This window comes from Schistocerca americana, chromosome 4, assembly GCF_021461395.2.
Source record: "Schistocerca americana isolate TAMUIC-IGC-003095 chromosome 4, iqSchAmer2.1, whole genome shotgun sequence".
NCBI lineage: Eukaryota > Metazoa > Arthropoda > Insecta > Orthoptera > Acrididae > Schistocerca > Schistocerca americana.
This window is the reverse complement of record NC_060122.1, coordinates 467,992,976-468,014,527: the sequence shown is the minus strand read 5'-3', so window position 1 is coordinate 468,014,527 and position 21,552 is coordinate 467,992,976. Positions and strand designations below refer to the sequence as shown.

At 41.9% G+C, this 21,552-nt stretch overlaps 1 protein-coding gene across 1 annotated transcript in view; it reads right to left on the bottom strand.

Moving 5' to 3' along the window:
- LOC124613547 (probable RNA-binding protein 46) overlaps positions 1-16,792 on the bottom strand; it is a 178,247-nt gene extending 161,455 nt beyond the window's left edge. Inside the window, exon 1 of the mRNA XM_047142258.1 lies at positions 16,097-16,792. Within this exon, the coding sequence (XP_046998214.1) occupies positions 16,097-16,792 (696 nt within the window). The remainder of the gene's footprint in view (positions 1-16,096) is intronic.
- Positions 16,793-21,552: the final 4,760 nt, after the last annotated feature.

The following is a 21,552-nucleotide window of genomic DNA, read 5'->3' as shown; positions in this document are numbered from 1 at the left end:
TCTGAGGTCATCAGTCCCCTAGAATTAGAACTACTTACACCCAACTAACCTAAGGACATCACACACATCCATGCCCGAGGCAGGATTCGAACCTGCGACCGTAGCGTTCGCGCGGTTCCAGACTGTAGCGCCTAGAACCGCTCGGACACAGCGGCCGGCCCGGAAATTCAGAAATAAGGAATCAATACGCAAGCTCTTGTCAATAGCACCCAACATTTCATGCGAGGAAAGAGCTAGTTGTGTTTCACAAGAACAATGTTTTCTAAATCCGTATTGACTGTGTCAATTGACGGTTTTGAAAAAAAAAAAATGTTCAAATGTGTGTGAAATCTTATGAGACTTAACTGCTAAGGTCATCAGTCCCTAAGCTTACAGACTACTTAACCTAACTTATGGCCGGCCAGGGTGGCCGAGCGGTTCTAGGCGCTACAGTCTGAAACCGCGCGACCGCTACTGTCGCAGCTTCGAATCCTGCCTCGGGCATGGATGTGTGTGATGTCCTTAGGTTAGTTAGGTTTAAGTAGTCCTAAGTTGTAGGGGACTGATGACCTCAGAAGGTAAGTCCCATAGTGCTCAGAGCCATTTGAGCCAACATAAATTATCCTAAGGACAAATACACACACCCATGCCTGAGGGAGGATTCGACCCCCCGCCGGGATCAGCCGCACAGTCCAATGGAGGGTTTTCTTCTAGATAATTAATAATGTTCGAGCACAATAAATGTTCCAAAAGCCTGCTGCATATCGATGTTAATGATATGGGCCTGTAATTTAGTGGATTACACGTACTACCTTTCTTGAATATTGGTGTGACCTGTGCAACTTTCCAGTCTTCGGGTACGGATCCATTGTCGAGCGAACGGTTGTATATGATTGTTAAGTATGGAGCTATAGCATCAGCATACTCTGAAAGGAACCTAAGTGGTATGCAGTCTGGGCCAGAAGATTTGCTTTTATTTAAGTGATTTAAGTTGCTTCACTACTACAGGATATTTACTTCTACGTTCCTCATGTTCTTGATTCGAATTCTGCAATATGTACTTCTCTACCTCAAGGAAATTCATTATATTCGAACTGAGAATATGTTCGAGAATCCTGCAACAAACCAATGTTAAGGATATTGGTCTGTAATTTTGAGGATCCGTCCTTCTACCCTTCTTATAAACAGGCGCCACCTGCGCTTTTTTCCAGTCGCTTGGGACTTTACGTTGGGCATAGATTCGCGATAAATGCAAGCTAAGTAAGGAGCCAATGCAGTAGAGTACTCTCTGTAAAACCGAATTGGAATCCCATCAGGACCTGGCGATTTATTTATTTTGAACCCATTCACCTGCTTAACAACTTTCGCACCAGTCGCATAAGAGTGATAATGGTAGTGGCATTATGAGGATGCAAATAAGGTTTGGTTTAAACACACTATGTAACAGTCGTGAACGTTAATTACCTTTGCGATTGGACACAGTGAGTTGATGTGACGAATGCCTTTAAGGTGAAAAAAACGCCACTATCAACATGAATATAGCCACTAGCCACTGCAAAGACTGCGGCACATGACTGCCGTTGCCACGAGAACGTATGGTCCCAAGAAGACCGGTCTCTGAACGGCCACGTGGCAGTATCGAGAGAGAAAACCATCGTATTCGGCGTGTGGCTGTGGCGTATCGTAGTGCATCTGCTGCGGCAATTTGAGCAGCAGTGGGCACTACCGTAACAACGGACTGTTACAAATAGGTTAGTTCAAGCCCAGACAGCCAGCCAGACGCCCTATAGCGTGCATTCTACTGAAAACAAATCACCGCCTTTTGCGACTTCAGTGGAGTCTAGCGAGGGCTCATTAGAGGGCAGGCTGAGGTCTGTTCTGTTTTCTGATGAAAGATGGTTCTGGCTCGGTGCCAGCGATGGCCGTGTTTTGGCCAGGAGGAGGCCAGTTGTGCCTGCGACCGACCTGTCTGCGTGCTAGGTACAATAGATCAACAACTGGAGCTATGGTGTGGGCAGCAATTTTGTACGAAGCAGGAGCACTCTCGCGGTTGTCCCAAGCACCCCGACTGTAAAATTATATGTCAAGTGGTGATTCGAGATGTTGTGCTTCCATTCACGAACACCATTCTAGGGCTCTCAAATGTTGCCTTGGCCTACTCGATCACCAGATCTGTCTCCAATCGAGAACGTTTGGGGCATCGGACAACTCCAGCGTCATCCACAAATAGCATTACCCGGTCCTGTACAGGCATAAGTTCCTGTACAGGCATAAAACTCCATCCAACAAACTGGCATCCGACATGCTTGCATTCAACATTCCGGCGGTTACACCAGTTATTAATGTACCCATCTCACATTTGCAATGGCTTATATCGCTCTTAAATTAACCTGTTATCTTGCAGTGTCAATCACTTAGCTGTGTTACCTAGAAAATGTTTTCCCGAAATTTCATTACTCTATTGCGATTTATTTACCATTAGTGTATGTACGTGAATCACGGACATTCCGTTATGACGCCTTTTTCTCCTTTGCCGTTCGAACAGTCACCAATAATTCTGAACCAGTATATTTAAAACGTTTAATGACTTGTCATAAGCATTTGCTTATTTTTCTCCTCTCCCCTCCCAAAAAGTACTGAAACTTGGTTCAAATGGCACTGAGCACTATGGGACGCAACTTCTGAGGTCATTAGTCCCCTAGAACTTAGGACTACTTAAACCTAACTAACCTAACGACATCACACACACCCATGCCCGTGGCAGGATTCGAACCTGCGACCGTAGCGGTTGCGCGGTTCCGGACTGAAGCGCCTAGAACCGCTCGGCCACCCCGGCCGGCTACTGAAACTAAGAAAACGCAACAGGTTACGGAACTTCAGTTCCTAAAATGTTCTTCCATGCGCACACTTTCTTCTCATAATTAAATCTTATTTTCGCGATGTAATCGAAAAAGTAATAAGTCAAGATTGTAACAGCCCCCGAGCAGTTATTCCGTTTGGAACTGATTGATAACGGAGTTGTTGCATATTCTCTTGAGGAATATCGTGCCAAATTATTTCCAATTGGCTCGTTAGATCGTCAAAACCCCGAGGTGGTTGGAGGGCCCCACCCATAATGCTCCAAACGTTCTCAATTGGGTAGAGATCTGGAGACCTTGCTGGCTAAGGTAGGGTTTGGCAATCACGTAGACAAGCAGTAGAATATTAAGCTCGAAGTGAAATTTGTGATTGGATTGAGGACCTTTTGGTAGAGACGATACACCATATTATCTTGAATGGAGAGTCACCGTCAGATGTAGAAGTAACTTCGGGTGTGCCCCACAGAAGTGTGTTGTGATCCTTGCTGTTCTTGTTGTATATTAATGACCTTGCCGACAATAGTAATAGTAACCTCAGACTTTTTGCGGATGATGCAGTAATCTGTAATGGACTACTGTCTGAAAGAAGCTCCATAAATATTCACTCAGATCTTGACAAGATTTCAAAGTGGTACAAAGATTGGCAGCTTGCTTTGAATGTTCAGAAATGCTTCACAAAACGAAAGAACGTTATTGTTGTTGTGGTCTTCAGTCCTGAGACTGGTTTGATGCAGCTCTCCATGCTACTCTATCCTGTGCAAGCTTCTTCATCTCCCAGTACCTACTGCAGCTAACATCCTTCTGAATATGCTTAGTGTATTCATCTCTTGGTCTCCCTCTACGATTTTTACCCTCCACGCTGCCCTCCAGTACTAAATTAGTGATCCCTTGATGCCTCAGAACATGTCCTACCAACCGACCGCTTCTTCTGGTCAAGTTGTGCCACAAACTCCTCCCCGGTTCTATTCAATACCTCCTCATTAGTTATGTGATCTACCCCTCTAATCTTCAGCATTCTTGTGTAGCGCCACATTTCGAAAGCTTCTACTCTCTTCTTGTCCAAACTATTGATCGTCCATGTTTCACTTCCACACATGGCTACACCCCATACAAATACTTTGAGAAACGACTTCCTGACACTTAAATCTATACTCGATGTTAACAAATTTCTCTTCTTAAGAAACGCTTTCCTTGCTGTTGCCAGTCTACATTTTATATCTTCTCTACTTCGACCATCATCAGTTATTTTGTCCCCAAATAGCAAAACTCCTTTACTACTTTAAGTTTCTCATTTCCTAATCTAATTCCCTCAGCTTCACCCGACTTAATTCGACTACGTTCCATTATCCTCGTTTTGCAATTGTTGATGTTCATCTTATACCCTCCTTTCTAGACACTGTCCATTCCGTTCAACTGCTCTTCCAAGTCCTTTGCTGACTCTGACAGAATTACAATGTCATCGGCGAACCTCAAAGTTTTTATAATGCCTACTCCGAACTTTTCTTTTGTTTCCCTTACTGCTTGCTCAATATACAGATTGAATAACATCACGGAGAGGCTACAACCCTGTCTCACTCCCTTCCCAACCATTGCTTCCCTTTCATGCCCCCAGACTTAAAACTGCCATCTGGTTTCTGTACAAATTGTAAATAGCCTTCCGCTCCCTGTATTTTACCCCTGCCAACTTCAGAATTTGAAAGAGAATATTCCATTCAACCTTGTCAAAAGCTTTCTCTAAATGTACAAATGCTAGAAACGTAGGTTTGTCTTTCCTTAATCTTTCTTCTAAGATATGTCGTACACTCAGTATTGCCTCACGTGTTCCAATATTTCTACGGAATCCAAACTGATCTACCCCAAGGTCGGCTTCTACCAGTTTTTCCATTCGTCTGTAAAGAATTCGTGTTAGTATTCTGCAGCTGTGACTTATTAAACTGATAGTAAGGTAATTTTCACATCTGTCAACAATTGCTTTCTTTGGGATTGGAATTATTATATTCTTCTTGAAGTCTGAGGGTAATTTGCCTGTCTCGTACGTTTTGCTCACCAGATGGTAGAGATTTGTCAGGACTGGCTCTCCCAACGCCGTCAGTAGTTCTAATGGAATGTTGTCTACTCCCGGGGCCGTGTTTCGACTCAGGTCTTTCAGTGCTCTGTCAAACTCTTCACACAGTATCGTATCTCCCATTTCATCTTCATCTACATCCTCTTCCATTTCCATAATATTGTCCTCAAGTGCATTGCCCTTGTATAGACCGTCTATATACTCCTTCCACCTTTCTGCTTTCCCTTCCTTGCTTAGAACTGGGTTTCCATCTGAACTCTTGATATTCATACAAGTGGTTCTCTTTTCTCCAAAGGTCTCTTTAATTTTCCTGTAGGCAGTATCTATCTCTCACCCCTAGTGAGATAAGCTTTTACAGCCTTATATTTGTCCTCTAGCCCTCCCTGCTTAGCCATTTTGTACTTCCTGTCGATCTCATTTTTGAGACGTTTGTATTCCTTTTGGATTGCTTCATTTACTGCATTTTTATATTTTCTCCTTTCATCAATTAAATTCAATATTTCTTCTGTTACCCTAGGATTTCTACTAGCCCTCGTTTTTTTACCTACTTGATCTTCTGCTGCATTCACTACTTCATCCCTCAAAGCTACCCATTCTTCTTCTACTGTATTTCTTTCCCCTACTCGTGACAATCATTCCCTTATGCTCTCCCTGAAACTCTGTACAACCTCTGGTTTAGTCAGTTTATCCAGGTCCCATCTCCTTAAATTCCCACCTTTTTGCAGTTTCTTTAGTTTTAATCTACAGTTCATAACCAATAGATTGTGGTCAGAGTCCACATCTGCCCCTGGAAATGTCTTACAATTTAAAACCTGGTTCCTAAGTCTCTGTCTTACCATTATATAATCTATCTGATACCTTCTAGTATCTCCAGGATTCTTCCATGTATACAACCTTCTTTTATGATTCTTGAACCAAGTGTTAGCTATGATTAAACTATGCTCTGCGTAAAATTCTACCACACGGCTTCCTCTTTCATTTCTTACCCCCAATCCATATTCACCTACTATGTTTCCTTCTCTCCCTTTTCCTACTCTCGAATTCCAGTCACCCATGACTATTAAATTTTCGCCTCCCTTCACTACCTAAATAATTTCTTTTATCTCATCATACATTTCATCAAACGTAGTATACTATAATATCAATGAGTCACGACTGGAATCGGCCAACTCATACAAATACCTGCGTGCAACACTCTGTAAGGATATGAAATGGAATTATCATTTACGCTCCATTCAGGATAAGGCAGGCTATGGGCTTCATTGTACTGGTACTCGTAGATTACTGGGGAAGCTCTTTCAGTCTACAAAGAAGATTGCTCAGAAATCACTCGTGGGACTCATTCTAGAATACAGTGTGGGACGCACACCAAACAGGACTAACAGAGGGTACTGAACATATTTACAGAGAAGGACGACACAAATGGTCACAGGTTTGTTTCAACCGTGGCAAAATGTTAAACGTTACAGTTATGCTGAAGAAACTGAGCTGTCGGGCTCTTGAACACCTACGTAAACAATTATCCCGAGGAAGTCTACTAACAAAGTTCGAAGAACCGGCTTTAAATGCGAGGAAGTCTACTAACAAAGTTCGAAGAACCGGCTTTAAAAGATGACTCTAGGGATATACTACAGCCTATACGTATCGCTCCTATATGCAACGTGAGGTCAAGGTCAGAATACTTACAACTCGCACATGCATTAAAAAAAGCATTCTTCCTGCGTTCCATAGCTGAATGGAGTGGGAAGAAACCGTAATAACTGGTACTGGACGTACCCTCTGCCGTGCACTTTGCTGTGGTTTGCAGAGTATGGACGTTGACGCAGAGGTTAATTTAATCCTTAAAAGGCTTTGCGGAATATCAGAAACTCTAGAGAAGTATGAAGTTATACTAACTTCCTTATGTACTGATCAGGCAGCATGCGCAGTTCAGCAGCTTTCTGTGGTGGGGAGACGCTCCCCGTGGTCAGGCAACTGCAGTTCGTGAGCCAAGTAAACCATCGCAAACAACAAACTTGTTAGTCCCCAGGGCTCCGCGACGCAGTTTAAAAGGCTGGGCGCAAATTGATATGCGTATAGCGCGTGTGGCAGGGCGCAGCGCAACACGCTTTTTTGTAACTTCACAGGTTCAAATGGGACCGCGCAAATTGCGACGCGACGCGGCGCGCGCCTGCGCCAGGTCGCGCGGCGTTGTGATAGTGGCACAGTTTCTCACGCCGCGAGTCACGCGAGCACTCTTTCCGCTAGTATGTAACAGTTTTCAGTTACAGATGTCTGTATACTATTTTGTTTTCTTTATTTATTTGTCAAGAATAATGCACAGTTCGCCGGCCGGTGTGGCCGTGCGGTTAAAGGCGCTTCAGTCTGGAACCGCGTGACCGCTACGGTCGCAGGTTCGAATCCTGCCTCGGGCATGGATGTGTGTGTTGTCTTTAGGTTAGTTAGGTTTAATTAGTTCTAAGTTCTAGGCGACTGATGACCTCAGAAGTTAAGTCGCATAGTTCTCAGAGCCATTTGAACCATTTGAATGCACAGTTCAATAGCTGGTGAGCCACTAGCCACTGGAATTATATCTACTGCCTCCACAATGTTTTCAGATCGTAGGAAGGGACAGACGATTCATCGTGAGGGTAGTGAATAAGGAAGTAAGAAATATTATAAAATCACGTGACCTAGAAGCAAGCTAGGGAAGTGAAAAAAACTTATGTACTTGCTGCCTGTTAGGCTCACGTATCTCTACAATATGTTGCAAAAAGTCGAAAAGGCGTAATTTCCACAGGTATGATCCGTTTGTGCTTCTGGTAAAAAGTGTCCTAGATATGGATGTAATAAAAGACATTACACTACGTATATGTGGACATGGCACTTTCACTGCAAGCTAGAAACAGTCGAGGAGCCCTCATAAACAATGTTGTTTTAATCGGCTCGTCGTGACGAGAAAAAGCATATCAGTAGTTGCATATATACTATCAGCATTAATAAACTAATTACACAACAGACTACACAAATGAGGTAGTGGTCGGTATTATGACTATCCTAATAAGTTTGCTTATCTCATATATATTTAATTTGTTGAAATGTATTGCTGACAAGGGAGATGTACTTTCATGACAATGTTTCTCGAACGACGTGAACTCTTGCTCTCCCAAAACACACTTGGTTAGCTTCCGCGTTCCTGTTGCGTTCATATTCTCAGCTGCTGACAATACATTGACCATTGTGTTGTGCCACGTATCAATTGTTTACTTTTCTCAATAGCAACTTTTTATTCGCGAATCACAGATTGTCAGTTTGGCAAGGCGTAAGTGAATAACCAGCATCTGGCATGTGCGTGTCATTCCTCCTGAAGGGTACACTCTTCATTACTTTAATACTGCTCAGATGAAGAAACGGAATAAATTCCTTTCGTAAGTTTCCATTCCAGTCGCTCAGTATTAAAAATACGATGGGTTATGGGATTCAACCAAAATTCCAACAGAATTTGTGATTTATTTTTCTCATTCGAAGAAGCATCACCATTTATGAATAATGAACACATTTCCCCTGTTGACAGGTTCAATTTTACTTCTTTTGCCAAAACACCAAAACACAGCATAATTTGCACAAACTCATTTTTGAAGCAGCTATTGCGACAATTGTGAAACAGTGTCTCATTAAACAAATAATTGGCGAGAGAGCTAAATAGCTTGCGAAAAACCTCATTATGTCGGTTTGCGGTAACATATGACAAGAAATTTCATGTTATTTTCATACTAGGAAACTTAGTTTTACTAGCTGTCGACAACTCTTAAAGAATCAGTCACTGGCATGAAAAAATTAAATAGAAAGTACAACTTAAGCGAAGATAAGAAAATTCAATGTGTTTACATACTGGCAAAGTACTATCCTGCTTGTGTGCCACCATTCGCCGAAATCTCGTTTCGATGTATCGAGCAGTTTAGGAGATATAAGGGATGTTATAAATATTTCATTGTCGCGGGCGTGTGATCGGAAGTGAATGCGCCGCATACGATCCATTTTCTCGAGATCGGAGACAGATAGGTATAATATTTTCAGTTTACTGACTACGTCTGCGAATCCAAAAAACGGTAACGCTACTGATGCTGTCTCTGATGAATGTGTACAAATATGCACTGAGGAATGTGGTGCTGACTGTTCAGTTCAAGATAGCGATCCCGAGAGCAACATTACCATCGAAAATGCATTTTCAAATAAGCAAGAAACAGCGAGTGAACTTCCTGGCGATGAATCTGATGACGAAGTTGAGATGCAGGTTACTGAAAGTAAAGACGATGGGGTCGCAGGTGACCCGAAAAAAAAATAAATAAATAAAATAAAATAAAATAAACGGGGCGGGGGGGGGGGGGGGCGGACGATAGAAATGGGCTGCCACCGAACCAACCCGAGCTGTAATCACGGCAGCCCACAATTAACGAAATTGCCGGGAAATAATCATGCTTTACCAAAAGTTCTGCTCTCGGAAACATGTCAAACTCTTCTCACAAGATATACTAGATATAGTTGTGCGCTATAGAAATTTGAAAATTCAGGCACTTCGTAATAAGCCAGTTAGTCAGGATTGGACAGAGTAAAATGAAACAAATTCCAGTGAAATAAATTGTTTAGTGGACCTTCCGCTACTAACTGCTGCCTTCAAGTCTGACAATGGAGCAATTATGATTAAAACAGACAGAACTGGTCGTGAAAGTTTTCGCTTAGTAACTAACTTCTGCAAAAAAAAGGTTTGCTGTTTAATCACCTTGTCTGAGGTTTGACATTCATGAATAGAAAATACTACGAGCAAACCTAAACCGGCTGCGGCGATGTGACATATTTTTGAAGTATTTAATCAAAATTCTTAGTCACCTTATACTTCCGGAACCAGTGCAACTACGGATGAAATGCTGGTCGGCTTTGGATGCAAACCAGTAAAATACGATTTGAAAATTGAATGCCTTGCTGAATGTTCGAACCAACTAGATATACAGTACAAGTCATATACTACAAAAATATTTAAACGGTTTGCTATTGCAACAAAAGCTGTTCTTTGTGTTTCCAAACCACTATTCAGAAGCAATCGAAATATTACCGCTGACAAATGGTCAATAGAGCTCACAGACCAGCTTTTCTGCAAAATATACTTACATCGCTGTTGTTGTGGTCTTCAGTCTAGACACTGGTTTGATGCAACTCTCCATGCAACTCTATCCTGTGCAAGCTTCTGCATCTGCGAGTAATTATTGCAACCTACGTCCTTCTGTATCTTACATGCTACTAGTAGAAAAAAAACGGGAAGTACTATAAGGATGTGAAAGAAGTTTTCAAAATGTTTGCAAATAATGTAACTAAGATAGGACTTGGGTACCAGCACGGTATTTATCTACTGAGATGTGAGAAACCGCCTAGAAATCACACCTAGGCTGTCCGGCACAGTGGCCCTCGTCGATAGTAAGCGGGACGGATACGATTAAGAGCCGGCACACCTCCCCTTTCCGAAAGTGCGGCTTAACACGTATGGCTATTCGAGCGGGTAACAAAGAAAGGTAATAATACTGAAATAAATTTACTGGACCACGACCTACTACGGCCGCGAATTCACTGAAACTGACAGAAGTGCTCTCATGCTTCTTCTCATTAAGTGGAAAGCGTAAACGCCAATTCACATAGTCCGTCACGTCAAAACATTCTGCAATGCATTTCAAATGGCGGCATCTACATTGGCCGTCCTGTCCCTTCACGCCATGTTTGGACACCGCCAAGATTTTTTCGACGGCTGGCGTCATCAGTCCGTTATTGATCACGTGACCCCTAGATCATTTCCTGGCGATTCACGGCCAAACCCTCCATATTTCGTTTCGATGTGGTTTTCGTGATCGATATCAGTAGCATGTTGTTCGTTATTTGTTATAAATCGTTTCGTTTCCTTACTTCTTTTGTTAAATTTTTAATAAATGACGAAAGATTAACTGAAGCAGTAAGGCAGCAGTTTGAATTTTACATGGGCATTCTGAATTACTTCCCCTCTACTACATTTATAAAGTAGATTTCTACTCAAACTGGTACTGTATTTAATATTTCACAGTGTAGTGGATAGCAATATGGCTTCACCATTAACTGAAAAAAGTACTGTGGGTAGAATCTCATTATTTATTTGTATGTTCTCAGGCATTTCTGTTACATAAAGAAATGGCTTGAAAGCTTCAGGCGCTGTATTAATGGCAAAATGGTTTCTTTTTTGCGACAAAGTATACATAAAGTAACATGTTAAGGTTGTTTATTTAAACGTGTTAGTGGCAGGCTTCTTTATTGTCAAGTAGCTCTTTGGGCTGTGAGTGAAACAGCTTTGCAAGCGAAAGTGGTCAATATTTATGTGGTTACATTAGCTAACCTTCGTACGAATACGGCACTAGCTATTAAAAACCAAATACAATATGGAAAGAAAACCTACACATCGTGAAGGGAAAGGTATTGAGGAAGATATGAATATTACACAAAAATTTGCACTGGACTGGCAACTAGACCTTAAACTCACCAATTTTTCATGTGATGACAGCTTGCAATACTGTGTTCCTTTCACTTATTCTGGGAGCAATTTGACGTGACAAATGAAAAGAAGTAGTGCTTCACCTTTCTAAAGCATAAAATGCGGATTCCTCTTCCTCGAGCTCCATGTATAATGTGTGAAATTTCCCTTGTGTACCACGTAATGATTTTTTTCGGATCCACTCTTTTTTTGTGTTGTTTTGCACTTCTGTCTTCCTTCTCTAATGTACAAGCTATCCCTGCAAGCAAACCATTTGATTCCAATAAATGTCATTTTCGTACAAATGTGGACTACAGCATTCACATTTACATGCTACCGCGTTTTGCATGTGCTCTGAAAATCATTTTGCGAAAATCTCAAGCCCCGTGAAAATACAGTTGAGGACAGCCATGTGCCTTGACATCACGTGACCTGAATTGACTTGCGGTGTCCTGACGGACGGTATGAGCACACCTTGACGTGACGAACTACGTGAATTGGCCTTAAAGGTAGGTCACCACTGTACATACATTTATCATAGGGCACTGACTATGTACTTCGTGTCTCGAAATCGATTATTACTACACCTCATCTTAAAAAATAAAATGCGTTCTATTAGAAACTTATAATGCGTATTATTAACTTCGAAAATTTATATCTCTGGACAGAACCAAATTTCTCGACACACTCTATAGTTCCGTGCAATACAGTGAAATTGAATTGCGTCGAAAAGATGCTTGAAACGTTCGAAAATACAATTTTATGTGGAATGGTCTACTGGTTTCATTGCTTTAAAAAACTGCACTTCATGCGAACATAATCCTAAACAGTGTTGTTATTTTCAATTCAAAGCTACTAAAAGTTAATTTTCCTTGCAAGTATGTGCAGTGTGAGACGAATACCTTTTGCATGAAACTTTTCCTGTATACATAAAAGTAAGTACCCGCTTGCATACAAAACCGAGCGGTTGTCTATAGACATTGTAGACAGTCTATATGTAGACATGTTCGTTACTACGGCTGACCTCGTTGGGACCTCGGCTTGTGCAGTGATAATGGACAGTAAGAGAAATAGAATGTGCAGACGTTGGTGGAAACGTGTGCTGTTAATGGAAGGGCTTCGTATCGGCTGTAATTTAGTTTCGACATTCATAGTAGCAGGGCATGTTTGTTTGAACATCACTCATCAACTCATATTTTTTGGTCAGTTCCTCGACAACCAACTCTTTGTTGCGATTTTTATATTCGGAATTACAACTTCCCGCAAATACACTACGTGAAAATCTTCAGTCAACTGCAGTCCTTTCTCCGTTGAGCACATCTTGATAAAAGATGTTTAATAATAAGAAAACAGAAATAATAAAAATTGGACGAAGCGTTTTTACGGCGCCACGAGAATAACTGGCGGCCATGCGCACCAACGCGTCCACACTTCCACGTGTTGCGCAATATTGTCTAGAAACTGTCTTATGCCTCCCATTTCAAACGAGAGTCAAAAGTACTGCGATTTTGTTGCAAAGGCATGTCTAGACAAGAAATGTCTCTCAGCAGTCTGTATACATAAGCGCTCAATTTTCTGCAGACACTTTCTAGATACAAAAATCGTTCGATTTTATATACTAGTGTTACAAGGCCAAATGTTGTGCAACAGGTACTGGAAAATGGTAGTCTCTAGCCGAAACTGGTCGTACAATTAAAAATAAATCATTCAGCAGCTTCACTTTCTACAGTATATCACTTCTACGAAAGCTTTCTATAGTATATCATTTCTACGAAAACTTATTCGAGAATACGAATGCTTGTTTTCACAGAATTAAAGCGAAAGCCAATCGCAGTAAGACAAAGTTGGATGTTAAGTATGTTAAATATAAACCAACTGCCCTACCATATACAAACAAGTCATGATTAAAAGTATAAATTCTCTCAAAACCAATTACGTGAGGAAATAAATCAGAGTTATATATTAAACCAGAGATGACGGAGATAAGTGCCGTATAAATGCTTATTTAGTGTATAACTGCGTATTTAAAGCAATACCGTATTGTTCTCACATGTGTGTGTGTGTGTGTGTGTGTGTGTGTGTGTGTACAGTGCTTCACACAATGTGTATCGAAAACGTGCTTCATGTAGTTTTCAAAACACAAGCAGTTGGGATTGCAACGTAACGACGCGGGATTTTTGACTTTGGTCTCCTAAAACTAAAACAGAGTATCAAAAAGTGCTTTATTATAGTCTTCACTATTGCATGAAAACAAGCAGTCAGTATTACAACGTACTGATGCGGGAATTCGACGTTAAGTTACCTACAACAGTTTCGCCATAATTATTGTTCACAATGTTTTAAATCGTTATTAGGTTCAATTGCAGTTAAAGAGGCCGTGTCTCATATATTGTTTCGGTTGTAGGGCACCACCACCCCAAAGAACTTTTACCACAAGGAGTAAAAATGAAAACTAATGTAAACAAAAACAAATATGTATCTTAAAATAAACAACATTGAATATGCATCTTAACGCGCACAGTCAAATGGTGAACCTATCGGTTTGAAACCCTTACCCGCTCTGTTTATTAAACAGTCTTTCATGAGGCGCTACAGTTACACTCATGATTGCATTCTGCTTTTTAATCGAAGGTGTCAAGAGTAATGATAGGTTCAAATCTGTTTATCTAACCTATAGTAATAAAACAAATCATGTGAATATATCTTCAGCACGGGCTAACGTAGTCGCAACACAAACTGTTGCTTGAACACGCTTGCTTGGGCTGTAATGGGTTGGTGGCTACTGGGTACTGTCTGGCTTCGACGCTCAGCGCGGTGGTTGATGGGAGCGACTGTAAATCGGAAATGCCTTTATGGACACTCCCGTCAGCTACCACGCGGAGTGTCAACTGAAATTGGCGCGGGCAGTAAGTAAATTCACATTTACATACATGAAAATGCGTTCTGCGCCTCTAGCATCATGTACAAGCGTCAGTTCATAGCTAAAATACATCAAACTCAAGTCAACGATGCGCTCACAAGTCTCCCGAAGACAGCGAATGGTTTTGCAATGAGATCGAATTTTCAGCACGGTGCTGGCTGCAATGGTGGAAAATATACAGAGACAGTTCCTTTAGCTGCACGAGGCTCACTTTATATAAATTACAAACATATTCACAGTATATTTCTACTTGTCATACCAGAAGCAAATTATTGTGTTCGATTTCTGCACAATAGGCGGAACATCGGGTGGCGGTCTTCTTCCGAATAAAGGGTTTCTTACGAGTTACTGACCATTTAAGAGTCTAAAGTCGCAAAGAGTTCACGAAGACTGCCATACGTATTCACAGAATACTAAGCTTTTACTTTGAGGGCTGATTCTACAACCTTTCTCCTTCCCTTTCTCTCTGCAGCAATTTTATCTCGGTGAATTTAGCTTCTTTTCTTACTACATCATTCATGCTGCAGGATAAATTGCTTTCTATTTAACAAGAGGATTGTACTCATTGTAGCATTTTGCTTTATTATGATTTAAAAGCTATCACTGGCTCGAATAAAATCATCCGTCAATTTGCAGTTGTGTTTCAGATCGTTGAACATGATCTCTACGAAAATCTGGTAACTGACATGTATCTAGAAGCCTCTCTAGTGTTAAGGCCCCCGTAAACTAGTAAAATGCGCCCTTATCTAGCAGCGGGTTTGTCACACACGTACAGTGTCAGTTTAACCTCACTTTAACTCAGACGACGTTCCGTGAGTATTGTGACTGGTAGAATGACCACAAATGTCGAGAAAGCAGTCCTTGCATTGACGCTGGCACTGTGTTCAGAGAAGAGAATGGATTAAAAATATATACAAATGAAAACATGTTAAAGTATATGTTACGCTGTGAACGAACCGGAGACTAGGTATTTATCTTATTCCATGGCTCTCCTGCTTGTATATTATGCGTAAAATATTAATTTTGTTCATAACCTCTTCCTGCGTTATTTACGGCTGGGAAAGACGTGATACCTCCATCTTCTCGGCACTTGTCAGTGCTACTTTGTTATCGTCCCTGGTCGTAGTTTCGACAGTTTTGGAAACTAACGATACAATTAGATTGTAATAAAACAATTTTCCACCGAACATGCGGCTGCTAAATATCGACACAAACAACGTCCGCCATCTTGTAACATTTTCCGTTACTCAAAATTGCTCGAAAAGACGTCAAACATTAACTATGCTTGACAAATGCATCAAACAGCACCGTACACGGCCAACGATCGTGTACGGGCCGCTACACGCTCAAGCAAACACACGTTGTTTGCTTGCGTTAATGGCTCTGAGCACTATGGGACTTAACTTCCGAGGTCATCAGTCACCGAGAACTTAGAACTACTTAAACCTAACTAACCTAAGGACATCACACACATCCATGGCCGAGACAGGATTCGAACCTGCGACCGTAGCGGTCTCGCGGTTCCAGACTGTAGCCCCTAGAACCGCTCGGCCACCCCGGCCGGCGCTTGCGTTAAGTTCGCATAATTGACAGCCGATCAAGTAGTCGTACAGACCTGACATTTAAGCAAGCATGTTCATAAAACGATTGATAATGCGTGTTCGTCCAGATCCAGTCACGAGTATAGCCAGCAGCTGTGCAGCAGAAAGAGAAACAGCGCGTAATAAGCGCAATTGCAGTAGATGCAGTACCTGTTTCATGACCTCTTCGTCGCACTGCGGCTCCAGTTCGGCCCAGTCGATGGCCATGCTGTGTCCCCACAGCTGCACGAGCCGGCGGCGGGCCATGGCGGCGTACCTGTGCGTCCGGAACTCGACAAACGCGTACCCCCGGTTGAGCGCCTTGCCGTCCTCGTCTGGGTACATTATCACCCGTTCCACGCCCTCCACGATGCGCGCCAATTGCTCGTGGACCTCGGCCTTGCTCTTGTCCTGGGCGATGCCGCCTATGAAGAGGCGGCAGTTGTCCACGGATGGGACGACGCCGATCTCGTGGCCCGGCCGCAGGTGACAGCCGTCGAGTTGGCGTACTGCGAGCGCGGCCGCCTCCGGAGTGGTGTACTGCACGAAGGCGAAGCCACGGTTCGTGCCGCTGAAGTCCATCATAAGCCGCAGCACGTAAATTGTGCCGACGCGTTCGAAGAAGGGCACCAGCTCGTCCTCGTACGCATCGCGCGGCAGCCGCCCGACGAAGACCTCGCAGCCGCGCGGGGGCGGCGGGCCGTCCCAGCAGCAGGGCGGGCCGTAGATGCGCTGACCGTTCATCTGGACTATTCCGACGCCGCGGCTCTGCGCTAGCGCCAGCACGCGCTGCTGCGCTTGCAGCCCCTGCACCGTGTTTGCTTCTACGCTCTTGGCGACGCTCACCACATACCCATTCGCAGTCATTGCGAGCGAGCTCTCCGAGCCAACTACTGGACGCCTTCGTATTTTCCGCGTTGCACAAACGCATTTGCTTCGCGGCTACTCCCACCAATGCTCGCTCAAGCTCCGCCCACTTCCCCTTCCATCTCGCGGTCGTGTTTTTTCCACCTGTCGCTTCGTAGAGTCCTGTTGGCGGGCCCTCCTACCTTTATGTGATTTATGGCTCTGAAGAGACAGGGTGGGAGCGGGACGTGAGATGAGCTACGGTAATTGCCTTTGTGGCTGCAAAACGATCGATTTTTTTGTGTTGTTATTTTCCTTTTACTCGCTTCCACATTGCTACAGTGCAGGCTGTTCCAGAAAGTTCTCAATTTGTGTGGCGAATCTGTACGTATCTGCTTCACAGTATTAAGTTATTTAAAATCCCTCATCAGTTTCTAAAAATGCGTAGGCTAGTTATGTTACGATAAGGTTTCGTTTCATTGAATTAAAACATACCTGTTGACGATTTTGGTTTGGTTTCTAGATCTAAAGTCAGTTCATAAAAATTTATTGAAATGCGAGCGTTATAGCATCCTTGACTTTGCATTCGCTGTCACTATCATTACTGATCTCTGTCCGCCCACCTTCCTCCCCACCCATACCTATTCACAATCTGCGTCTTCAACTCTCTCTCTCTCTCTCTCTTTAACACACACACATTTCCTTACATACTAAATAAATACAAATGGCAAAAGTAAAACACAGATCAGAAGGACGATTTTAAATAAATTGAAAACCCTAACTGCCAGTTACGTTGGCAACACTACACACACAAAAAACAGAAACACGTTTAGCCAGGATGGCGTAAACAATAGGAGCGGTGCTGTATTACCTCGCATTTCACGTCAAGAGATGTGCACCGCAGCAAATCAACAATTCCACATATAAGCGGAAATCGTGCAAAACTGCGGTAAGTAAAAATCCCACTACAATACCTTTTTAACGACGTGTTTTTAGATTTAGAAAACAATTCATTATTGTAAATTTGTTTCATTCCAGACCACTGACGATGTTTCATGTCAATAAAAGAAACGCTTTTGGTGATCAAATACGTTTTTTTTAGTAGTTGAAAAGATTAAATAATCTTAATAATTGTTTCAGACAGATAAATGGATGCATGCTGTTTCGTAACACTGTTACCTTGTACACTAATGTTGATTGATACTGGAGGTAAATTTTTGCCTACGTGTGGGACTACAAAGATTTTATTTTCAGAAGAACCCTCCGATTTTACAAGGGTATATGTTTTACATGAGTGCACGTAAAACCTTGGAGTACGTTTTACAATTGCATTAAGGATCAAAGTTTTCGTTTAACTTTCACAAATGATCAGTGGGCCTAAATTTCACAAATGTTCTTTGAGCTCTCCACCGGACACACGACGAACATCTAATGGCAGCCAGACTCGTCCCCTACTTTTGTGTGGATCTGGAATCGTTGCGTTATCACTGCCGTTGTGCAACGATGCCAGTTCATCCAAAGTTGTTGCAAAAGGTGGCACATAAACGGAGTCATACACAAACCTCCAGAGGAAGAATATCACGTACGTTGCCGTGAGATAAGAAGACACTGAATTCTACACTGTTGTAACTGAATTGTGCTTGTTGAAATGGAGCATTCATATTTTGTTTTTGTTCCTGTATTATCCTCACCAGGTCTCGACGGAAATCGGGCTATGAACGAAAGGGCTAGCGAGACCACAACGGCAGCAAAACGTGAACAGCCAATATGCAACTGGCGCCAAGGTAAACTTAAAGTTTCGATAAGGTAGATAAAATTCATCCAGCCTTCTATCTTTATTGGTGTAGAAGATGTAGTCTTTTAGAAATCGGATGAAAGTTTTTGAAACACCCTGTATTTTAGAAACGACAATCGAGGCGGAACCTTTTTTCAGACACGCTGGCGAGGTATATTACTGCCATTACAACAGTGCCATTAGCATTCAACCAAGTGCAGCGTTCCGCCTCTTATTGTTATAATTCACTTCTCATTTTAGGCTATTTACTACTTTTTACGGTTCCCGTCTTTTCCTCAATGTTAGGGTCTCGTTTACCTTGTGGTTTGTATTTCTTTATTTTTACTGGTAATCTTTCGAGATCCATTCTTTGTAGAGGTCCGGTTTAACTTATCTTATTTTTTTCAATTTTTTTACTATCTATGTTTAGTTAATTTCTAATATCAATATTTTTGAGAGCGTGTTCCATTTTACATAATTTGACACTTCTTAGCCCGCGATCGCTCGCGTTTGAGAAAAAATCTGACATTCATGATTTTATTAAAATATTTCAATGTATTTTAAAGATAGTGAAGTATCGACCTGGCAGTGATTTTTTTGTTAGCTCTCCCTGCGGTAGATGCGCCTTTCGTCTCTCAAATTACAATTAAAGCCTGCTGATAGCGGTTTGGTTGGAGCATTGTGCATGGTTAACCTTCTGTCATACGGGAGCTATTACATAACAATTCCCTGTGCATTCTTGAAATATCTCCTTGCTTATCCTTCAGTCTGTTTCTTTCTGCTAGAAACTTGCAACTGGCCTGATTTTTCTCCTGAATGTATTCTGTGTACATTACGCCTTTTAGAAGCAAATTTAGAATTAGCATTGGTTTTACGTACTGAATGAAGCAGTTGCGTTCACAGAATACATTACATGCTCCGCCAGATGTGAAAATACATAAAATTTTACAGGAAAGAAATCACGTCAGACGAACAGCTACTGTTGTGGCCAGGCCCTACGTGAGAATCACGCCCCACACTTGTTTTCGATATTAACGCACAGAACCGCAAGACAAGAATCTCACACACAGCACTTGTCTTTGATACCAACGCACAGTCTGAGCATGAAGGGATCGATACAGCATTAGAGCAGTCGGACGACGATTCTCAAAGTGCGTCTGCAATAGCCCCAGCTATTGAACATCGTGATATGTTTCAAGGTAGGAATGGAAAAACAAAAGCCCATCCAGCTAAAACTTCTGGCCAGAATATTGTGCAGGTGTAAAGGGGGAAGCAAAAAATTCGAAAACGTTCTCGATTATTGGAAACTGATTGACCGTATGGCAAATTACACAACCTAGAGCTAGACAGAATTGCAGCAGCTTATGCCCGCAGTGTTTGAGAAAGCCTACAGACAGATTTTGCACAACTGTCAACTTCCCTTGGTGTTTTATTCCTGATAGGAGTGCACTATGGCCCACTGGTGGCATTACACACTATGTTTTTTGCATGCATGGATTTGCAAACGGAGTGTCAATATTCTTCTGCACATTGTGCGATTTGATGACGTTACGGGGGCGCAGAGGAAGGAAAGAGGTAATCCGGTACCAATGAGAGAAATATAATATGAATTTGTGACTGACTGTATGCAGGAGCACTGACAACAATAGCCGAGATGTTGGAAGCATTCCGGGGACTTTGCAAATTCAAGAAGTCTTCTTCTTCGGTTATCAACCCACAGGTTGGTTGGCAGCAGCACGCCATTCCGTTCTTTTGTCAACTTTCTTCTTCATATCTGCATAGGTCTGGCACCCGATGTCCTTTATTACTTGTTGAATGTAGCTTAATCTAGGTCGTCCTCGGCGAGTTCTTCCTTCAATGATTCCTTCTAATATTCTCTTAATGAAATTGTTATGCCGTAAAATGTGACCTATGAAGGTTATTCTTCTTTTCTGTATATTTCGCCAAAGAGATCTGTTTTCTTTCACTCTTCTGAGGACATCTTCGTTTGTAGCCTTGTCTCGCCAGCTGATTTTTTCCATTCTCCGGTAGCACCACATTTCGAATGCCTCTAATCTTCTCTTTTCTTCTTTTCCACTAGTCCAAGTTTCACATCCGTAAAGGGCTGTACTCCACACATAGGTTTTCATGACTCTCTTTCTTACGTCTAAACTAACATTTCTACTCGTCAGTAAGTTTCTTTTTCCATTGAATGCTATTTTGGCAAGTTGTATTCTGTTTTTAATGTCACTTTTGCTCCTTCCATCTGCTGTTATTTTGCTACCTAAGTAGTTAAATTCTGTAACCTGCCCTAGTTTCTCTCCCTTTATTGTTATTCGTATGGGTTCATTGTAGTTCAGGGCGCCACTCACCATCACTTTAGTCTTTTTCTTATTTATTTTCATTCCATACTGTTCTTTTAAGGTGTTTTCCATTTCATTGAGTGCGGCTTCTAAATCTTCTTTCCTTTCTGTAATTATGGCGATATCATCTGCATATCGCAACATATCTATTTTCATTCCGTTAAGTTTTATTCCTACTTCAATATTCTCTCTTATTTTGTCTATTGCTTCTTGGATATATGCGTTGAAAATTACTGGAGATAGTGGGCATCCCTGTCTCACTCCTTTCCTTATTCTTGCTGTTTCTTCTTTGTTTTCCTTCTTAACTAAGGCTGTTTCATTTTGGTATATTTTAAAGATTATCCTTCTATCATTATATTTCAGACCAGCCTTCTTCAGAATTCTAAACATTTCTGGCCATACAACATTGTCAAATGCCTTTTCGAGGTCTACGAAGGCTATAAATACTTGTTTGTTTTTGGAAATTTGTTTCTCAATTATTAGTCTTAAAGATAAGATTGCTTCCCTCGTCCCTACACCGCTTCTAAAACCGAATTGGTCTTCACTTAGAGTGCTATTCAATTGGTTTTCAACTCTTTTCAAAATTATTCTTATTAGAATTTTTGATGCGTGTGAAAGAAGACTGAGTGTTCGATGGTTTTCACAGTCCATAGTAGATGCTTTCT